The sequence below is a fragment of the Manis javanica genome, chromosome 2, assembly GCF_040802235.1.
Source record: "Manis javanica isolate MJ-LG chromosome 2, MJ_LKY, whole genome shotgun sequence".
Lineage (NCBI taxonomy): Eukaryota > Metazoa > Chordata > Mammalia > Pholidota > Manidae > Manis > Manis javanica.
The window spans coordinates 102237687-102256634 of NC_133157.1; the positions used below are offsets into that span (position 1 = coordinate 102237687).

The 18948-nt window shown below is 39.4% G+C and overlaps 1 protein-coding gene across 10 annotated transcripts in view; it reads left to right on the forward strand.

The window, feature by feature from the left end:
* The window catches only part of ZNF438 (zinc finger protein 438), a 208797-nt gene that overhangs the window by 174029 nt on the left and 15820 nt on the right, over positions 1-18948 (forward strand). For 7 of the 10 annotated variants that reach the window (XM_073228980.1, XM_073228979.1, XM_073228978.1 and 4 more), the window contains one exon: positions 16366-18175. In XM_073228980.1, coding sequence (XP_073085081.1) covers positions 16366-18175 — 1810 coding nt within the window. Of the gene's footprint in view, positions 1-3156; positions 7029-16365; positions 18176-18948 lie in introns of those variants that run through there. The other 3 variants (XM_073228983.1, XM_073228982.1, XM_073228981.1) reach the window with 2 other exon arrangements.

The window sequence follows — 18948 nt, forward strand, 5'->3', positions numbered from 1 at the left end:
TCAAAATCTGCATATTACTTAACTGCGAAGCTCTGTCCATTACTGTCTGTCATGTGAATTCAGATTTGGGGCTCTGGAAAAAAAAAACTGGATTTTCTAATACAATAATACTTAAATTATGGCACAGTCTAAAAATATATCCTGTCTTATAGATACCTAAATACATACATACATCTTACAAACATAAACATTTTGGTATTAATAAATATAACATTTTAGAACTCAAGAAAGGAACATTTGGAGTAACTAGTTAATATTCATACATTTTTTAAGTTTAGAAAAATTATCTTACGTTAGACTCTTAAGTTTTTTTAAACTTCTTGATGAATTTTCTCTCTTTGGTAGCCTTTAAAGCACTCTGGCATGTAGAGGGTTCTCAAATATACATTAAATTTTGTTGTAAATGTTTTAAACTCTCAAATACTTGGTAAAAGTCTTATTATTTAGGTCCTGCAAAAACATTTTAATTTGTATTTTTTAGTGAAACAGCAAGCTGGAGTTCTCAGATGTATGCATTCATTTAACAAAAATGTATTACCATTGGGGAGGCAATAAGCAAGGAGCAAAGGGCAAGAAAGGAAAACCAAAACCAACCAGTATTTTAACTAGTAAAACTGGGCTGGGCATCAAAAGTTTGAGTTTACTTTTTATTGAGAATTTAATCTAAACATGGTTTATTATCTTGTTATGTAACAGTTTCGCTCTTTCCAACATGGTATTAAAGCAGTTTGTTGAGTGCTTGTTATGTTATCTTCTCCTCCTGCCCATCCTCTTCCCTCCCAGTCAGGTGAAGGGCTCAGGTCAGAGCTTTTAGGCCAAGGGCTGGACAGTCGAGCTCTGGTTATTTTTCTGGCCTTCTTTTTAGACTTCATGATCGTGGCTACATCAGTGAGCCTTAGACCCTTCATCTTTCAAATAGGGATAATAATTCTCTCCCCAGAAGTCAGATGAGATAAGGTACAGTCAATTCTTGTCATTTACAATAGTTACATTCTACAAAGTCACCACAAACACTGAATTAGCTAATCTTGAGCCACTGCCCCTAGGGGACACAAAGGGTAGGTTCCTGTGAGCCTCTGGTCAGAACAGCATTTTTGTCAGCTGTCAATACAGAAGCTAATTTGATGCTGATTCTTTGACAATTGAGCGTTACAATTCATGCCTAAATAAAGCTTATCTAATACATGTTTTTTCGTAAGGCACAGCACAGTCTTCTTATGCTCAGGAACACTGGACAGTAGAGCAGCTATTTGCTTGATGTATTTTAATGCTTGACAGCTGTATTTTAACAATGAAATCACCAAAAAAATGAAAAGAATATGAAAAATGTCACACTAAATAGACTGCAAAAAGGACATTTAATTTGCATATAAGAGCTGAAACAAGGCAGCGTGTCAACCATTGCTTAGAACATGTGTATCAGGTGACTCAAATTTTCTGCCTGTGCATGTCCACAATTGACCACCGAAGTGCCACCAGTATGGATTTGGGGATTGCAAATAAATTTTTAGCAAGCAGGTGAATTCACAATACAGAATCTGTGGGTAATGAGGATCAACTGTGTATGAATGCACCTTTTAAACACTTTTTTAATAAAGTTCAATGTAAGTCTTCAGAATAATTTGCAGAATAAAAGCTATTTTGAATAACATTTAACTCAGATGTAATAACTTTGTACAAAGTTGATATTATCAATGTCAAGTTCTTTAGGTAATAAATATATTATTTGAAAGTGACAAGTCCTTAGCTCAGTGAAGCTACCAAAACAACTAACTATTGCTGCGAATTCTTTGGCTCTTCATGCCTCACATTCATTGCCCAGTAGCAAGGAGAACCACTGTAATTTGAAGTTGGCCTTTAGTGGTTAATATGGCGTTGTGACCTCATTATTGGGGAAAAATATTCCCTATGTATTAACCAAAATACTATGTTTCCAAATATGTGACATTCATATGGAAACATTTTGATATTAACTAGTGGTGTAAATGCTGTTCTTGGACTTTTGGTACTGTTTTACATTGCAGATGAGGTACCAATTAACATTTTTCAAGCTGGTTTTGGTTAACTGCTTAATGTTGGAAATTGGAACTTCCCAGTGTAATAATCTCTGCAAAATACCACAATGGATTATTAGCATGTTATGTTGTTGACAGAAGTACAAATGGAAAGCACACACATACCTATAGAAATTTCCTTGTAGAACAAAATGGAAATGACCTGGGTGACCTAAAAGTTACCAGGTAGACCTTATGCTGGAACTTATTTTCCTATTTTGAGGTAAAACACTAGAGTTTGGAATATTCTTGCTAGTAAATTCAGATGTATGGATATTTTTGTTGTTTGAAATAGCCATTCTTCCACTGCTTAAAAAGCAGACTTAAATCAGATAATCCACTTGGGCATGTATCAGTGTCAGTGTGGCCATTTGGCAGCAGAATCTCTCAGAAACTACAATTAACCATGCAAATATATTTCATACATCACATTTCAGTTTGTCAGAACCCCTGCTGCCTTTATATCATTAACATAAATGCAGGTGCAAATAGCATTTATGTACTTTGATAGAAAGCAGTTGGAGACATTTCACTGTGGGACACAACACTTTCAGATTGTGTACATCTGTTCAAATAATGTATCCAGCCCCAGTGACACGAACACAAGGATGGAAACATCTGCCCATGAGACCCTTTGCCATATAGCAGATGCTTACATCTTTATTTATGCAGATGGTTGGTGTGATGAGTTGAGCAGGGATAAAAGCAAAGAAGTTTGACAGGGGTATTTGGGATGTTATGTAAGCCTTTATATAGGTTAGGCGTTTTATGTTTGTAAAAGTCTAATGCTAATGGGAATAGAAATTCATAAATTAAGTAATGCTTTTAAGAAACACATTGTTCATCTTTAAATTAATGGGCACCAGAATCCTAAAAACATCTACAGAAATTCCAACATCCAACTTAGATTAGTAACAGCAAATTATGATTATTTTGGTTTTGATAAAGTCATTTCAAATGATTTTGAATGCATTTTATTAAAAGAAAAATTCTTTAAAAGCACTGCACTGTTTTTTTTAAAGAGTATGTACTACCAAGAGAATCTTACAATATTTCTTAAAATTGGAGGAAAAATACAAATGTCATTCATTTAAATATAATTTATGAGATAGTCTATGAATAGAAATTCAAATAAATTTCTGAAGCATTGCATATTTATGAGACTGTTCAGTCAAGCTTTTATTATTTACCCTGTATTCTAACATTTCCAATTAGTGATACTTTAATTATAATTTTAGTAGGATAAATTACCCTTTAACACTGTTTTCAAAATTCTGTCTTATGAAACTGCCATATTATATTCTCATAAGGCAACAAAGGTGGAAGAAACAAAAACTTACATACCAAAAGCAAGACACTTCCAGATTTTATTTTCTATTTTCATTTATACATACAACCCCATATCATACAATCTCAAAAGAGCTGGGACATTAAATTTCATCTAGTTCAGCAGTTCTCAAACTTTTTAGTTTCAGGATCCCCTTACACTCTTAAAAATAACTGAGGACTTGAAAGAATGCTTGTTTATGTCAGTTTCATCTATTGGTGTTTACTGTATTTGATATTATAATCTGAAAAAATATGTGTGAGTTCATTTTAAAACAACAATAAGCTAATTACAGCTTAACATAAATAACACAATTTATGTAATTGTCCATATTTTCCCAAACCAAAGACCAGTGAGAAGAGTAGCCTTGACTTATGTTTTTTGCAAATATCTCTAAAGTCTGGCTTCATTAAAAATGGTTGTAGTCTCATATCTGGCCCTTCATTCAGTATGTTGTGATACATTATTTATATTGAAGTATTTGAAGAAAACCCAGCTTTACAATAGCTGGAAAGGGAGGGAGTCTTTCAATCACCTTTTCAGATAGCCATGCATGTTTCTCTTTGATACCACACCAAAACATTATAGATAACTGTGACTGAATATCCCCAAGTCTGGTAACTTCTTAAAGTTTAGTTGTAATATGAAATGTGAAAACGTCTAGCTGTACTTCTTGTATTCTGTTACATTTTGGGGTGTCTGACACTGGAGTCTTTTACTTATCCATGCAACATCAGGCATTGGTCATTTAGAAAACATTCGTTCACTGAGTTATACATCTGATCTTATATATCATTTTATACAGCATTTTACAAATTATATTTGTCAATGGAACCACCAGTCTCATCTGAAAAATCATTAAGTATTAGGAAGCTTCAAGCTCCTGGTGATGGATTCAAGTTCTCCAAAATTCTAATTGCCTCTCAGAAGAATGATTTTGATCACTGGCAATGGTTACTGCCAGATGTTTCTTCTAGTGGTCACAAGCTCCATTCATTCACTCTTGAGGGAACGTCTGCCACATACCCAAGTCTGAATATGTTCTTTCAATGTGTATGTCAGATGGTCTTTCAAGTAAAATGCTATTTCGTGAAAAAAGCAGCTAGTTCTGCTTCACAGCTCCAGCGACTGCACAGAGCTTTTCCTCAAGGCAGCCGTCATGCTTCAGTACAAAGGACCCTACGAGCGTGCGCCACTTTGTCACACAGTATTCAAAGGGGATGTAAGGATCATGGTTAATAAAACTTTTGTACTGGTTTTTTGTTGGTCTACTGGCAGAGCATAGTGGTGCAGAATAAGGCTGCTCCTCGGACAGTTTGCTGTCACTGCCTTCATTTAGATGAGGGTGCCAGAGCAGTTGCTCCCAATTATCTCTTTTGCCCCCTCCGTGCAACCTGTGCAAAGGTCAACACAGTGACAAGGCAAAGTGGTGTCTTATTACTCATACAAAAAGAGAGTGCTGGGGCCCTCCCCAGGGTCTGCAGACACCACTTTGAGAAATTATCCAGTGTAACCCTGTCTTGTTAAAGGGAAAAACTGTGGCAAATAATGGTTATTATCTTGTTCAGACTCGTTTCAATAGTAAATGGAAGATCCAAAGCCAGAGACGTCTGCTCTTTTTCTTATATATAATGTAATTTGTCTTGATTCCTCCTTACCCCCAAGAAAGGAAAATTCCCCAGATCCAAACCATAGGCCACAGCACTGATGTTTGATCAACTTTACTAAAGGGGCAGGACTTAACCAAATGAAGAATTTAGATACATACTTTCAGCATTTTTAGACTTTTTCATTCAGCCCTAATGTGCTTCAGTGACGTCAGTTTTACAGGCAGGTGGTACAAGATTAGAAAATATCCAAGAAATGTATGTTATTTCTAAATTTATAAAAGACCTTAGTGATGATTGTTTTCTTCATTTTTGTTCATCATAAAAAAGTACTTGAAGTCAATACTTAAAAGTGTCATTCAATTTATTGTATAATTGTTGCTTTTAAAAAGTCACGTTTTAGTATAAGCTTGATATGGTCCCCAGAAGCTCTGTAGAAGAAGGCCACCCATGTAAGAAGCCTGGCTTTTAGAAATCACTCTGGGTAGCTTTCATTACCGACCTCTAGCAACCATGCCACCCATTCCTGTTAAAGAAAGGAAGCTAACTCTCTCCTGACAGCTACACACTGATTGGGTCAATCAAAAAAATCTTTATTTTCTCACCATAGAGATGGATTATGTGGTACTAACTAGCCGTCAGAGGAGAATGACACATAAACAGATAAATTGCAAGACTCCGTAGTAAGTTCAGTGTTAGAATGGGTGGGAAAGAGCAGCTTTGGTGCCAGACAGACATGGGTTCAAGTCCAACCCTCCCAAACCAGGAGTATCTCCCTATGTACACATGATGCAAGTGTGTAGAGCCTGGGGCACAAGAGAACATAGGTGCAGAACCACTCCACCTCTTCAGGGAAAATGGAGAGGTGGTGCTTACCTTCTCCTAACCTGTAGGTGAGATTAAATGTTTCCTTCGGCCAGAGATTGTAGTTGTCACCCAACTAACAATAAAGATAGTGATGGAGAAGCCAGGCAAAACTCAAAAGGAAAGGATTCCAAAGTGGTCCCACAGCTTGCAAACTTTGATGGCTTCCCTCTTGGTAGTAGCTCAGGTCAGCACCTGATTGCATTAGTTGTGCCTCAGAATCTGCATATGCTGGTTACTCATCCACAGTCAGTCTGGTCAGTTCCGCTAAGGTGACTACCACAGACCCAGTGACCTCAGTTCCACGGAGTGCCAGGTACTGCATTTTCTCTTTCTTTATTTTCTTCAAGGTGTCAGTAGTGTAGGTGGTCGCTCTATGTTAAGGTAAGCTGTGCCTTGGTTAAAGGAATAAGTAACAGTCAGGACTTGACCAAACAGGAGTTTTAGGGAGTGATTGTCCACATAACAAGAGAACACATGGTTCTGTGCATTTGTACTTACAAATCACAAACTATTTGACATAAAAGCTGAGGTGTAGGAAAGCTTGCTAAATCGGTGTGAGCTATAGATAAAGCAGAAGTGAAGATAAAGCATCTGTAAAGCTATACAGTAAAGCAATGGGACAATTATTTCATTTTTAATATGCTGCTTATACACTCCTAAAAATGCCCATTCTCTCTTTATTATATATAAAGTCAATCTACTTTTGAAACCTCAGTGTAAAAATAAAAATACCTTTGTGAATTCAGTCCCTTGCTTTTGACTATGCTATGTTGAAACATTGTGATCTTTACCACTTTAGTTTCATCATCATGGTGTTCTGACCAAAGGCAACAACCTCCCACCCTTCTGCATGTGTCCTAATTTAATTGGACTAACCACACATTCTGATGTTGAAACCTTATCTTTCTGTTTATCGCACTAAGGAAAAGGTTTTCTTCACCAACTGTCACCTTGTTAGTCATCCCAGATAGTTAACTGTTCCGACTGATACTAAAATACAAGATTAAAAGAGAAGAGGCCTGTTTTTAATTTGCTAGTGGAGGATGTTTTGCTGTCAGACACTTGTGCAGCTACTAAAGTTCTTTTGCAGGTATACCTCCATGTCCCCCGATCCTCTCAGGAAACAACTGACTCAGAAAACATGGGACTCTCCTGGAAGGACAGTGTGCACAGGTATTTGTTGTGGGTGATAGGATGTCAGATGAGTGATTTGCTGCCTTTACTTTGATGAAGTTATCAAGGCCTTCTAAATTCAACTACATGACTCAACTGAATATTAACACTTCTAGTAATATTAACAATAAAAAGGACAATAGGAGAATGGGCTTAATAAAGTATTTCAGAAGTTTCCATTCGTCCTGCTTTGTGTCTCCCAAAGATCATTAGCTCTTAGATAAATTTCTATGCAACTAAGTCATTTGGGCAAAGATACAAAATTGACTGTTTGGTGATAATGAAAAAATCTTGTGCGTGTTACAATTTTTTTTTTTGCCAAAAAGACAACTTTATCTTTATAAATTTAAAGTTTTCCTATAGTTTTAGATTGTTTTTCACAAGAAGCACGAGAAATCAAAAACAATTCCTCCTACAGTTAAGGACTGATAAAAGGGAGCTTAATTAAAATGAAAGGGAAATTCACTGAAATTGAGGATTATTAAAATGTACTTTAAATAATAAAGCTTTTAAAATTTCCTTTTCATTTGGGACATTAATCATGTGGCCTGAAAAGAATAATTAGTTACTTGAATTTAACAAATCACATTGTGTTATTTTTTTCCTTTCTGACCATTAATCTTTTGGGTAATTGGCTTTTAAATTCTTCCATAAAGAAGGCTTGTTTCCTCCTCAGAGGTATTTACATTTCTAATTCATTCAGCCTCATGGGCTGTGGTTCTTCTGGTGCCAGCCTTTTTTTCTATACTCAGGCTATCTTCAACTTATTTCTTAATGATTTGCTTCCCAAAATACTGAAATCTATAGGAAATTGCTTTCAAAATCCTGGTTGTCCTGCCCCTACCCTCTGACAGTCCACATATTTTCCCCCCTGTGTTGAGAAATCCCATGGCCATTACTCCCACAGCCCTCCAGAGATGTGGCCAGTGTCCCTGGGCCCCCTCTAGGCCCCATCCCTCACAGGGCCATTGAGCCCTGGGCTTACTCGCACCCCTTGAACAGTCTGCTGGGGGAGTTGCTTTCTTTCCTGCTAGATTTGAGAGCAACAACAATTAGATTAATATTCAATATAAACCAGAGGCAAGGGAGAGTGTCCCCACAAAACAGCTCTTTAAAATGCACATATGTTAACTCCTATTCACTGAAATTCTTAATCTGATTAGCACTATGTCAACTGGGATGCAGAAACTGAGGGCAGGGAACAAGGGAGCCTGATAGGCTGTTTAGACCTAAGACAGTTGAGCCTCCAAAGTGGGTGGCAGGAGAGAAATAATGCTTTATGGTTTTATTGGCTAATTCACAAGTAATAGCCATTTCTTCCCCCTTTCCTTCATTCACCTCTCAAATAAGAAATATCAGGTTAAGGATTCAGTGCTATTTCCATAGGATTAGCATTCAAGATTTGTACTTGTTCTTTCCCACCAAAAATAAATGTCAGGAACCTCCTACTTTTCAGCAAGAAAAAGTGGAAAATGAATGTCTGCTGAGTATTAACATAAGGTGAGCACTACCCTGGCATCTTCATGGACCTTTTTTCATTTAATCCTGACAGTGACCTTTGTAGCCAGATGTTATTGTGCCCTTACCATAAATGAGAACATTTAGGCCCAGAGAGTAACTTCCCCAAGTCATGAGACAGAACCAGGGCTGGAAATTTTATCTGTCTGAACCCCAAGTGAACCCATGATCTTTTCATTAGACACTATGCTAGGATCCATAACCATGCATGATCACTTCCAGCCAGCATGTGCAGGTGGAGAGAAGAGCCCTTGAAGTCAAATGGGCCAAGATTTGAATTCTAGCACTGTTACCAGCTTCAGAATCTTTATCTGTACTGTACATAACTGATTCCTAACTCAGGTTACTGTGGGGATTAAATGAGATAATGCACATAAAGTATTTTGCATAGTACTTGACACATATTCCTTATCATTGGAATAATGTTTAAGAAACATGATTGAGAATGGAGCTAGAGAGTATTATGCTCAGTGAAATAAGCCAGGCAGAGAAAGACAAGTACCAAATGATCTCACTCATATGTGGAGTATAAGAACAAAAGAAAACTGAAGGAACAAAACAGCAGCAGAAGCACAGAACCCAAGAATGGACTAACAGTTACCAAAGGGAAAGGGACTGGGGAGGACAGGTGGGAAGGGAGGGATAAGGGCGGGAAAAAAGAAAGAGGGCATTATGATTAACATGTATAGTGTGGGGGGTTGTACGGGGAGGGCTGTGCAACACAGAGAAGACAAGTAGTGATTTTACAGCATCTTACTATGTTGATGGAAAGTGACTGTGAACAGGTATTTGGGGGGGACTTGGTGAGGGGGGGGAGCCTAGTAAACATAATGTCCTTCATGTAATTGTAGATTAATGATAGCAAAATAAAACTAAAAAAAAAAAAAGAAACATGATTATTGACAAGTGCTAGGAAATAAAGAAGCTCTAGGGCTCAGAGAATGAGAATTCTCTTTCTTCCTAAGCCAGGTGATGAATTGACTGTTTGGCAAGACAGCTTTCAATGGCCCGGGCTCAGTGGAAGGTGCCTGGATGTTGCTGCAGGAGGGAAGCACAGGGAGTTAGGTGAGAACAGAGTTCAGCAGAGCAGGGCAAGTGTGAAAGGAGGAGAGTGGACAAAACTAGACTTAGGATACAAGATATCCAGTTGGGAGTGTGCTGGTTTATTTTGTATGGTGTCAGATTTCCTGAGATTTGGGTCCTAGATATAATGACTCTAAGAGGTCTTCATGCTACAGATGTGTGGAGTAGAATGATAGTTGGCATCATGAGTCCTTAGAAACAAGAACACTGTGTCTGTTGCCAGCACATTTTATAGTGCCCATCCTACACTCAGTGTGCAGTAAATTCCTGTTGACTCTGCTGCTGCAGAGCCTGGAGAATGCCTTGGGAAGCAGGTAGGCATGTGTTATGGGTTTTTCAACAAAATTAAGGTGAGCTCCCGTGTGTTCTGAGGCATTTATTTTAGACTTCTCCAGGATTCTACCAGAGACCATCTTGGACCACAACTGCAATTTATTATTTGAAAACCAAGTGGGAGGGAGAACAGGGATGCCAAGAAATAAAATTGAAAAGAAGGTTTTTCAGTTCCATTATAGTAAAACCTAAACAACACCTAGAAGTTTTGGCTCTTTTGTGGCTAAGAGGCACTTTTGTTCTGAGTCCGGACCCAGGCAGCCTGTTTCAAGAGCTGAGACAGTCTTCTCTCTCTGGGCCCCCCACTCCAGCTTAGCAGCTGGCCTGTGGGGCCCAACAGGGGGAAGAGCAGAACCGTGCCCAGACCAGCGACACGACCAAGCCTCAGCTCTGCCGGGCTTGTTGCAGCTGTCTAGAGGATTGACCGCCCCATGTACTTGTCCCTGATAGTACCTGTGCTGGCTGTGCTATCAAACGGTTCGCTCAAGTTGGCTAAGATGCCGGCACTTTGCACTGTGAGCCCTCACTCTTTCCTCTGCTGCCTCTGCTGTGCAGCCGGTACCTGTTAGATCCAATCCACTGGTGCTGATGGAGGAGGAGGAGGAAGACACACATTGCACCTTCTCCAAACAAACACCTGGCAACCCTACTGGACTTGTCAGGATCCTGTGGATAGTAAGTGGCAAATTCAGCTTTTAAAAATCTGCTTTTACCTTCAAATGGCTATTAACTTTTCATGAGTTCTTTCTAATAAGAAGGCTTTCAGAAAGAAAGTATCATTTAGTGGTAATTGAAGTTTGGGCATATGACAAGTCATTTCTATTTCAAAATATTTTTTTCCTCCTTAAGGTTCAGAGATATTACTGTATTTTGGAGTTAATTAGGAAAAGCTTATATATAATTTTCTCCTCCTTGAGGGGAGAATACAGCAGAGGAAAGTCATTGCTTCAAACTGGAATGGGACAGAGTTGGTTGTGTGGACTTAGGCATGTTACTGAACTTCCTCATGTCGCATTTTTCTTTTTCTGTAAAAGAGGAACAATAATATTTATTTGCAGAGTTTGTATGAGGGTTTAATTAAAAGCCCTACCACTGGTTCTAGACCATAATAAGGATTCAATATCTCCTAGTTTCCCTTTAATCCACAGTTAGCTTAATTTCTCACCAACTGTAAATATTACTTTTCAAAATATGCTTAACATATTAAAAACAGCCCACATTTAAAATCCTAATATTAAGCATTCATGTTGTACAGTTGTGCAAAATTAACTTTACTGAGTGAGCCTTTTATGTGTTCAGTTAATAAAAGGCCATGTTTACTGCATGAGAGTCCTTTGAGTCTCTTTAACTATGTTATGGGTAGTTTCACAGGATTTCCAGAAATTATGAATGTCTCTGGAACTTTCTAGTTCTTATTATTTAGTATGAGATCTATAATTTAATAGGTGACAGGTGAGGGTTTTTAGATCACACTGTCTGTGAAAGGCCTTGTAAATCCATAGTGGAGGAAACCACTGTTTCAGCTACATTGCTAAGAAAGATTTCCCACAACATACTGTCTTAGTGTTTTAATTTTAAAACCTTAATGGCATTTTCAGCTTCTCTAAGGACTCCTGTTGTTCAAACTATTTTAAAAGAAAAAAAAAATCTGTAGGTGTTCTAACATAACTGACCTTTATTGCAGATTGCCTTGTTTTATCCTAAAGAGCCAAATTTTGGAGGACCAATTCTCAGGTCTCCATTTGTCCTTGGGAGGTAATGAGCGCTAATACTTCTCAGTACTTAACTTTGGGGGGTAGTTATGTACTGCCTGTCAGATTGCTAGATGACTTGCCTTATCATTAGCAATTCTTGTCATTAAATAGGCAAGGAAAATAAAAAACATAAAACACTCTCTGTGTGTAATCTAGACAGTAATTTATGCATAGACACACAGTTACCCATCAGAGATATCCCAAAATACAACACTTATCAAAAAGGATTTGAAAGGGTAATTTTCCCTTTTCTTTATTCAACAAATAAGTATAAGCACCTCCTGTGGGCCAGGCACAGAGAGTATTTGCTGGAAAATTAGCATCTGTCCCATCCTGACCTTAGTCCCCCCTCTGAGCCTCAACCCCAGATGCCACCACTCATACTAGTTTCCTCTGTTTGCTTAAGGGATATTCTGTGCATAACCAGGAGTGTGTGTGTGTATCTCACTATTTTTTTTAACCCATCTGATAGCATACTATTAATCTCGTATCTTGGAGAGTAGTCCATGTCAGTCTGACTATTCTCCTTTTTCACTGCTGTATAGTATTACAATGTACAGTTGAATGGCTGTTCCATTGGTACCCTAGTGCTGGACATTTAGGTAACCTCTAAGGTTGTTTTTCTTTCTATTTTTGTGACCTTGTCCTCCTTTCTTCAACGAATCAGTTTCATTTCCTATCACTGTATCCTTAATGATTCTGGGAAATGGGACTCAACACCACCTTCATAGATTCCCTTACTCTCTATGTACTTCCTGAAGATCCTTATTGATTACGAAGCCAATTGATAAAGTAATCTGCCCCAGGATCCACTTATTTAAATTGCCACAAACTCCATTTGGCAGGTGCCATGCCCATTGTCTAGGACTCTGTCATTTCAGGTTGGCCAAGCTACTCACTGCACAGTGTTCACCCTTGCTGAGACAGCTGGTTAGCCTCAGGGGTTTCCTTTGCTTCTGAACCACAATCAGCCTCCTTTTCTGTTGAATGTCATTGCTTTTCCTGTGTGATTTTATTTCCACTATAGAAACTTTAGAGGATCAGTCAAATCACATTAACTTTAAATGCATCATAATGAGCTCACTGCCTTTTGGCATGGCTCTGTAAAGTATATCTGGTTTCATTTCTGGAAATCCTAAATGTCAGAAGGTTGCTTTTTTACCCTTGGTCATAAAAAGTAGGAAGCCCCTTCCCAACATAAGTCTTCAGGGGCTTCGAGGTGACCTTGACCATGGTTGTTGCTTCAGCTGCTTCTCATGTTCTTTGTTATTTCTGCTCTTCTTCGAGTTGACATCACTGTTCTCCACCTCTGAGGTGGTTTTTCCATTCCTAGGGGTTCTTCCTCTCTTTGCTTTTAATCCCTCTCTTTTTCCCTCCATGTGTGTCTGTTTTCTTTAAAGCAGTTTCTTCACAGTTGCTTGTTTCTTTATTTTAGTTGAACCCCCAGCAGCATAATTCCTCTCTGATTTTCTCAGATGCTCAGTCACTTGGTCTCACCCACCCCCTTTATTGTAGTGAGTTTATCATGGTGCCACCCGTTCTGGCAGTGAGTGAAATTAAGTTGAAAAAAAAATGTTCCAGAGATATATTCTTTGTTTATTTTTTAAATTCTCAAAATGGGGAATTATTAAAATTCTCTTTTAAATTGTGCCCTTTTTGTTTCCTTTTTTTTTTCTTTAAAGAACATCTTCTGGATTCAATCTGTAATTTATTTATCTCAGCCATTAGTCACTCTATTTCCATTTACAAATTCAACTAATAATCATTTTCTTCCTGCCTCATCCCCAGCACTGTCCAACGCCCTGAAGACACAAACTCCCTGACCCTCAAGAAATTCACTCCATGAAGGCAAGGAGGTAGACCATAAAGTAATCTGTACTATCAAGCAAGTGTGCTAAAGAAAATGAAAATAGGGAAAGGGGTAGGGAGTTCAGAATGGGGGTACAGTTTTAAACAAGGTGGTCAGAGAAGAGCTCACCAGGAAGTCCTTTTGAGCAGAGCTTGAAGGAAACGCTGCAGCAAGGATGAGGGATTTATCTAGAGGTTGTTGAGTCTGGGCAGTGAAAGTAGCAAGTGCAAAGACTGAGAAAGTTGGTATGTGGCACATTTAAGGAATTCTGCGAGACCAGTATGGCTGGAGGGGAGCATGCAGAGGAAATGAGAGTGGCGCCCAGGAACTGCATAGCATGAGGCCTTTTACACCATTGCAAGGACTTTGGGTCTGACATGAACCTTTGGACAGTTCTGAGCAGACAAGCTGGGTGATATGGCTTATGCTGGGATATATTGTTGTTATATATTATTTCAAGCAGATTTATGACTGATTAATGACAAAATAGCCTTTCTTCCACTTCTTCTTGCTATAAATATTCTGTACTAGAATATTTAGGACTATAAACTATATAAAAATGATTCAGTGTTATTCTCTCCCCTTCTCACCCCCAATCTATTGTGGAAATGCAAAGCCCATGATTATTGCTATTGTAATTATTTAATAAGCCTTGTCTTGAGGTAACCAAAAACTATCAGTGATTTTAAGGTTTCTGCAAACTCTCTCAGTTCTAATTTAATATTTATTTGCAATTTACTTCAGTACTTTGAAGAAGATGAGACAATAAGGTTTAAAATGAAAGCCATTTAAATTTAAATTATGTGAAAACAGAACCAAAAAAATAAGTAAAATTATGTTGGCAGAAGAAGCAAATGTAACAGGTCCATTTTGGTGACTATTGTAAGGTGATTGGTCAATCCATCTACCCATGACCTTCATAGGAGCCAAGCTGAAAAGGAAAACAACAGATGACATGATTGTCCATGTCTGATTTTTCTAGACCACAGCACTTGTCTTTTTCCTTCTTCCTCCAGTACAAGCTACCATGTGAAATATGTTTGTAACATAATTTTTCTTTACCGGTGATTATTTTATAAAGTAATTGGTTAATATATATTTCAACCTTATTCCTACTGTGCTACTTATTTGCTAGTTTGGAAAGTGTCATTTTTGCTAGAAGAATCAACTTTCTACTAAAATTGATAGTTCACTAATGGTAAACATTAAAATCAAGGTTGATTTTTTAAATGTTTTTAGTTATCTGTTTCAGTAGATTTCCGGATGCCTAATAAGGCAGAAATTGGGTCTGCTCATCATTGTATCCTTGGTATAGCCTAAACAAATAACTCTCAATTCTCTATCCATTACTTTAAAATCTTCAAAGCTCTGAAAACAGAAACTTTTACCAGAAGTTGGGTACCAAAACTCATTCAGGAGTAAAAGCTAAATAAACCATTTTAAAATCTTCATTTGTCCCACTTTTTGTGAACACACATGTATTTTGCTTCAGAAGTGGTAATAGGTTTAATTCTGGGCGCTCTGCAGACTCTGCTGGGTGTTATGTAACATTTCGTATATGCATCTTATTGCTTTTCTAAAATTTGAAAGTGTAAATTCCAAAACATCTGGCCCCAAAGGTTTTAGAAAAGAGATCATGGGCCTGTACTAGCCAACCCCTAGAACAGTTGTAGGTACCTAGTGAAGACTAGTTGGAGTGAACTTTGACCAAATGAGGTACATATAAATGGGAAATTTCCTGCAGCCAGGCCTTATGACCTTGAACCTCAGGGAACAAAATAGTTGATTCAGTCCTTAGAAGCAGTGCATCAAAATTTTTCCTTAATTTTCTCTTAAGAGTGGTTGTAGTTGGTCTTCGGTCAGTCTAGTAAATCCCAGGAGTACGAAGTGTTACTCTGTCAGTTAGAATTGTTCCTATTAGTATCCTAAAAAAGTGCTTTTTGCATGAGTCATGTATTTTTATATTGTCTCTGTATCTTATCACTTTGTATCTTTTTGTTTTTCTTCAACATTTTTTAAGGTGTCACATCAGCTTTTTTAATACTGGTGATTTAATTGCAAAACCACACATAAACAGTTTGAAAGGTGTGAAAAGAAATTCACAAGTCACATGGGGAAACATCAACAAAGCTAGCATTCAGTCTGGAATTCATCCACTGTGCAAAACAAATTGCACTGCCAGTGGGTCAAATGCTGTATCCTGAAACTGAATGAGAAATGAGTTTGATACAAGAAACCAAAGTTACAGTGGGAAATATCAAGATGAATTAAGTATAGGCTTCACCCTCACAAAGTTTAAGTTTAATAGGGAAAACAAGACATGTATATAAAATAAGTTAGTACACAGCAGAACATAGCAGAGGGGGTTCCAAAGGAGAGAGACCTTGACAGCTTAGGAGATTAGAAAAGGAGGTGGGGTTGTTCTGACCTATAAAGAAGAATCAGAATTGGATCAATGGAGAAGCTGGACATGCAGAATACAAGGATGAGGAGGCCTGCGTCCCAGCTCTCAAGAAGCTCTGTGTTTAGTAGTAGAAACACATAAGCAGATACATTTTATGGAAAATGCTGAATGTTATATCAGAGACAATGGAACCATAGAGGAGAGTAATAATCAGTCCTTGGGAAGATGGGCAGGAGATGATCTTCCGGCTGGGTGTGGAGGAGCAAAGGCATTCGCCCAGAAGGATGGGGTGGGCCTAGGAATGAGTTCTAGGCAGAGTAAGTGACAGGCTGCTTCCTTGTACTCTCCACAACAGGACAGTTACTACCACTGTGACTTTCTATATTGTCTTTGCAGGTGAATCAGACATCCTTTCTGGGACAGTTCATAATGGGAAAGGTTTGCAGAGTAAGAGTCAATTCAGGACCATTGCACCAAAAATTATGCCCAAAGTCCTAACGTCCAGAGTGCTGTCATGTCATTCACCGTCACTTTCTAAGCAGGTGACTCCAGGACCCTCCATCAGCTCCAAGCCACTGGAGGTGCCCACCCAGAATTATGCTCTGATGCAGGTTGCTGGCCAGGAGGGAACATTTTCTCTCGTCGCTTTGCCACATGTTGCCTCAGCTCAGCCAGTGCAGAAACCCAGACTGCACCTGCCTGGAAACCCCAAAGTACCTATTCCTCGATACCAACCCCTACCAAATAACAAGGCACTGAGAAGGAAACCTGTTATGAGCTTCTCTGAGAGTGGCTGTAGCAAACCTCCTGTCCAGACCCAAACGTCCCTCTCTGCACCTGACCACCCTGAGCCCCTGCAGAAACCCGGGCCACGTGAACAAGTGCCATCCCCATACCGAGCCCCAGCTGGCACTGGCCCCACTGTGCTGACCAACGGAGACTCTCAGCCTCCCGGGCCCAAAGACCATGGAGATCCTGACCCTCCTGTCTCCCCAGCACTGTCCACTCCAGAGGAGCCCTCTGCCAGGCAAGGCCTCATGAAGATTTTGGGAAAATCAGACTTGGCAAGCAAGAAAACATCCAGGAAACCTTTCCCTGTTACCAGTGAAAAACATAAAGAGCAAGTTGATCTCAGAAAAGCTGTGACCATTTTATCACCAGCCATTTTTGGAAATGCAGTTCAGTTGATCCCTTCGGTCACCAAAGGTAAACTGCCAATCTTACCTTACTCAAGAATGAAAACCACAGAGGTGCACAACAGTGAATCCGATGTCAGCACGGCAGATGTTTCTTTACCTGAGCTCAAGGCAGACTGTGATACTGCCCACCCCATCACACAAGGTTTGAATGCCACCCCCAAAATAGCCAGCAAGACACCCATTCCAGAGGGGTTGAAGCAGAGTCCCAGTGAAAGTGACTTTTGTCCAGCCACCAAACTAGATCTGGGCCACGAAATGAAGCTGCACAGTGGGGCAGCAAAGAGAAGAGGAAGGAAACAAAAGGTAGCAGACGAAATCTTGGCATTTCAGGGGAAAAGGAGGAAATGTATTGTTAACAAGTGTGGAGTAAAAAACGATCCACAAGAATCCAGAGACCAAAAGCCTGGGGTGATGAAAAAATACCGTAGCATTATGCCTAAACCCGTCATTGTCATGCCTGCCCTGGCTCCCCTAGCTTCTGCGGCTGCAGCTGTGTTACCTCCTCGAACGCCTGGCGGCTTAGGACAGAAGGACTTGTTAAATAATTCCTTCACTCCTAGATATGCTGGCTGTCAGCAGGACAGCAGCCCTTGCCCCAAGCCCAGCTCTGTGTACAGGAACGGATTCCCTGTCATCAAGAAACCTTGGCACAGATGTTTTGTCTGTAACCACCACTTCCGGTTCAAACAGCACCTCCGAGACCACATGAACACACACACCAACAGACGGCCCTACAGTTGTAGGGTTTGTCGCAAGGCATACGTGCGTTCCAGCAGCCTGAGCACGCACATGAAACTTCATCACAGTGAGAACCGTGTGAAGAAACTCGTGTGCTGTGAATTTTGTGCAAAAGTGTTTGGTCATGTCAGAGTCTATTTTGGCCATCTCAGAGAAATGCATAGGGTCGTCATCAACACAGAACCCCCTGCCAGCGAACCACAGCCAGGGGACATGCCGAAGCACAGAACCCTGAATGCACGAGGGATGGAGGGGTCAGCAGTGGAGAGGTGAGTACTTTGGAATGGAAGCCTGGCAAGTTCTGTTTGGATTTGGGGAACAGACGACAATTTCATATCCAGAAAGATGAGTTTGTAAAAACATCCCTCAGATTAAGATTTTAAATTAGCTACCTCTTCCCCCTAGTTCTGTGAGGAATGACCTCTTTTCTCTTTGCTTTCTGAGCAGTCAGATTTTTTAATCACTCTGACCCCTATAAGCCAGGGCACAAATGCCAGTTTGTGCAATGCAGGGGACAGTCATGTGAGAGGTGACTTTTGCATCTGACATAGTAAACTGTAGATAGTTGCTGGTACTCTCTGCAGGTCATTTCCACCAAACTCTTGTCCCCAGAATTTACATCTAAACAGCATCATTTGGCCCAGAGTATGGCGTGACCCCTGGCGAGGACTCAGCGTACACATGCTGCATGGACCTTACCCTAAAGGGCCCTGACATTTGCCCTCCTTTTTCCATCAGGTTGTATTAACTTTTGCTGTGTCCTTCCCCTGTGCAGGTATGGCTTCCTTACATTATACACAGGCAAGCCAAGTAATTTGAAAGTCTGGCAGGCAGGTCCTAGAGCAATAAGTAAACCAGGGAAATGCTTTCCACAGGATAACAGTTGAACTGAAATGAACTCTTATCAGCACCATGAAAAACATTTCCAACACTTTAGATTCTCTGCTGCTCATCCCTCCTAATTGTCCTATTCTAAATACTTTATATTCAAGTTTGGCTTACTTTGTCATATTTGTTAAAAATAGGGGTGCCTGTCATATTT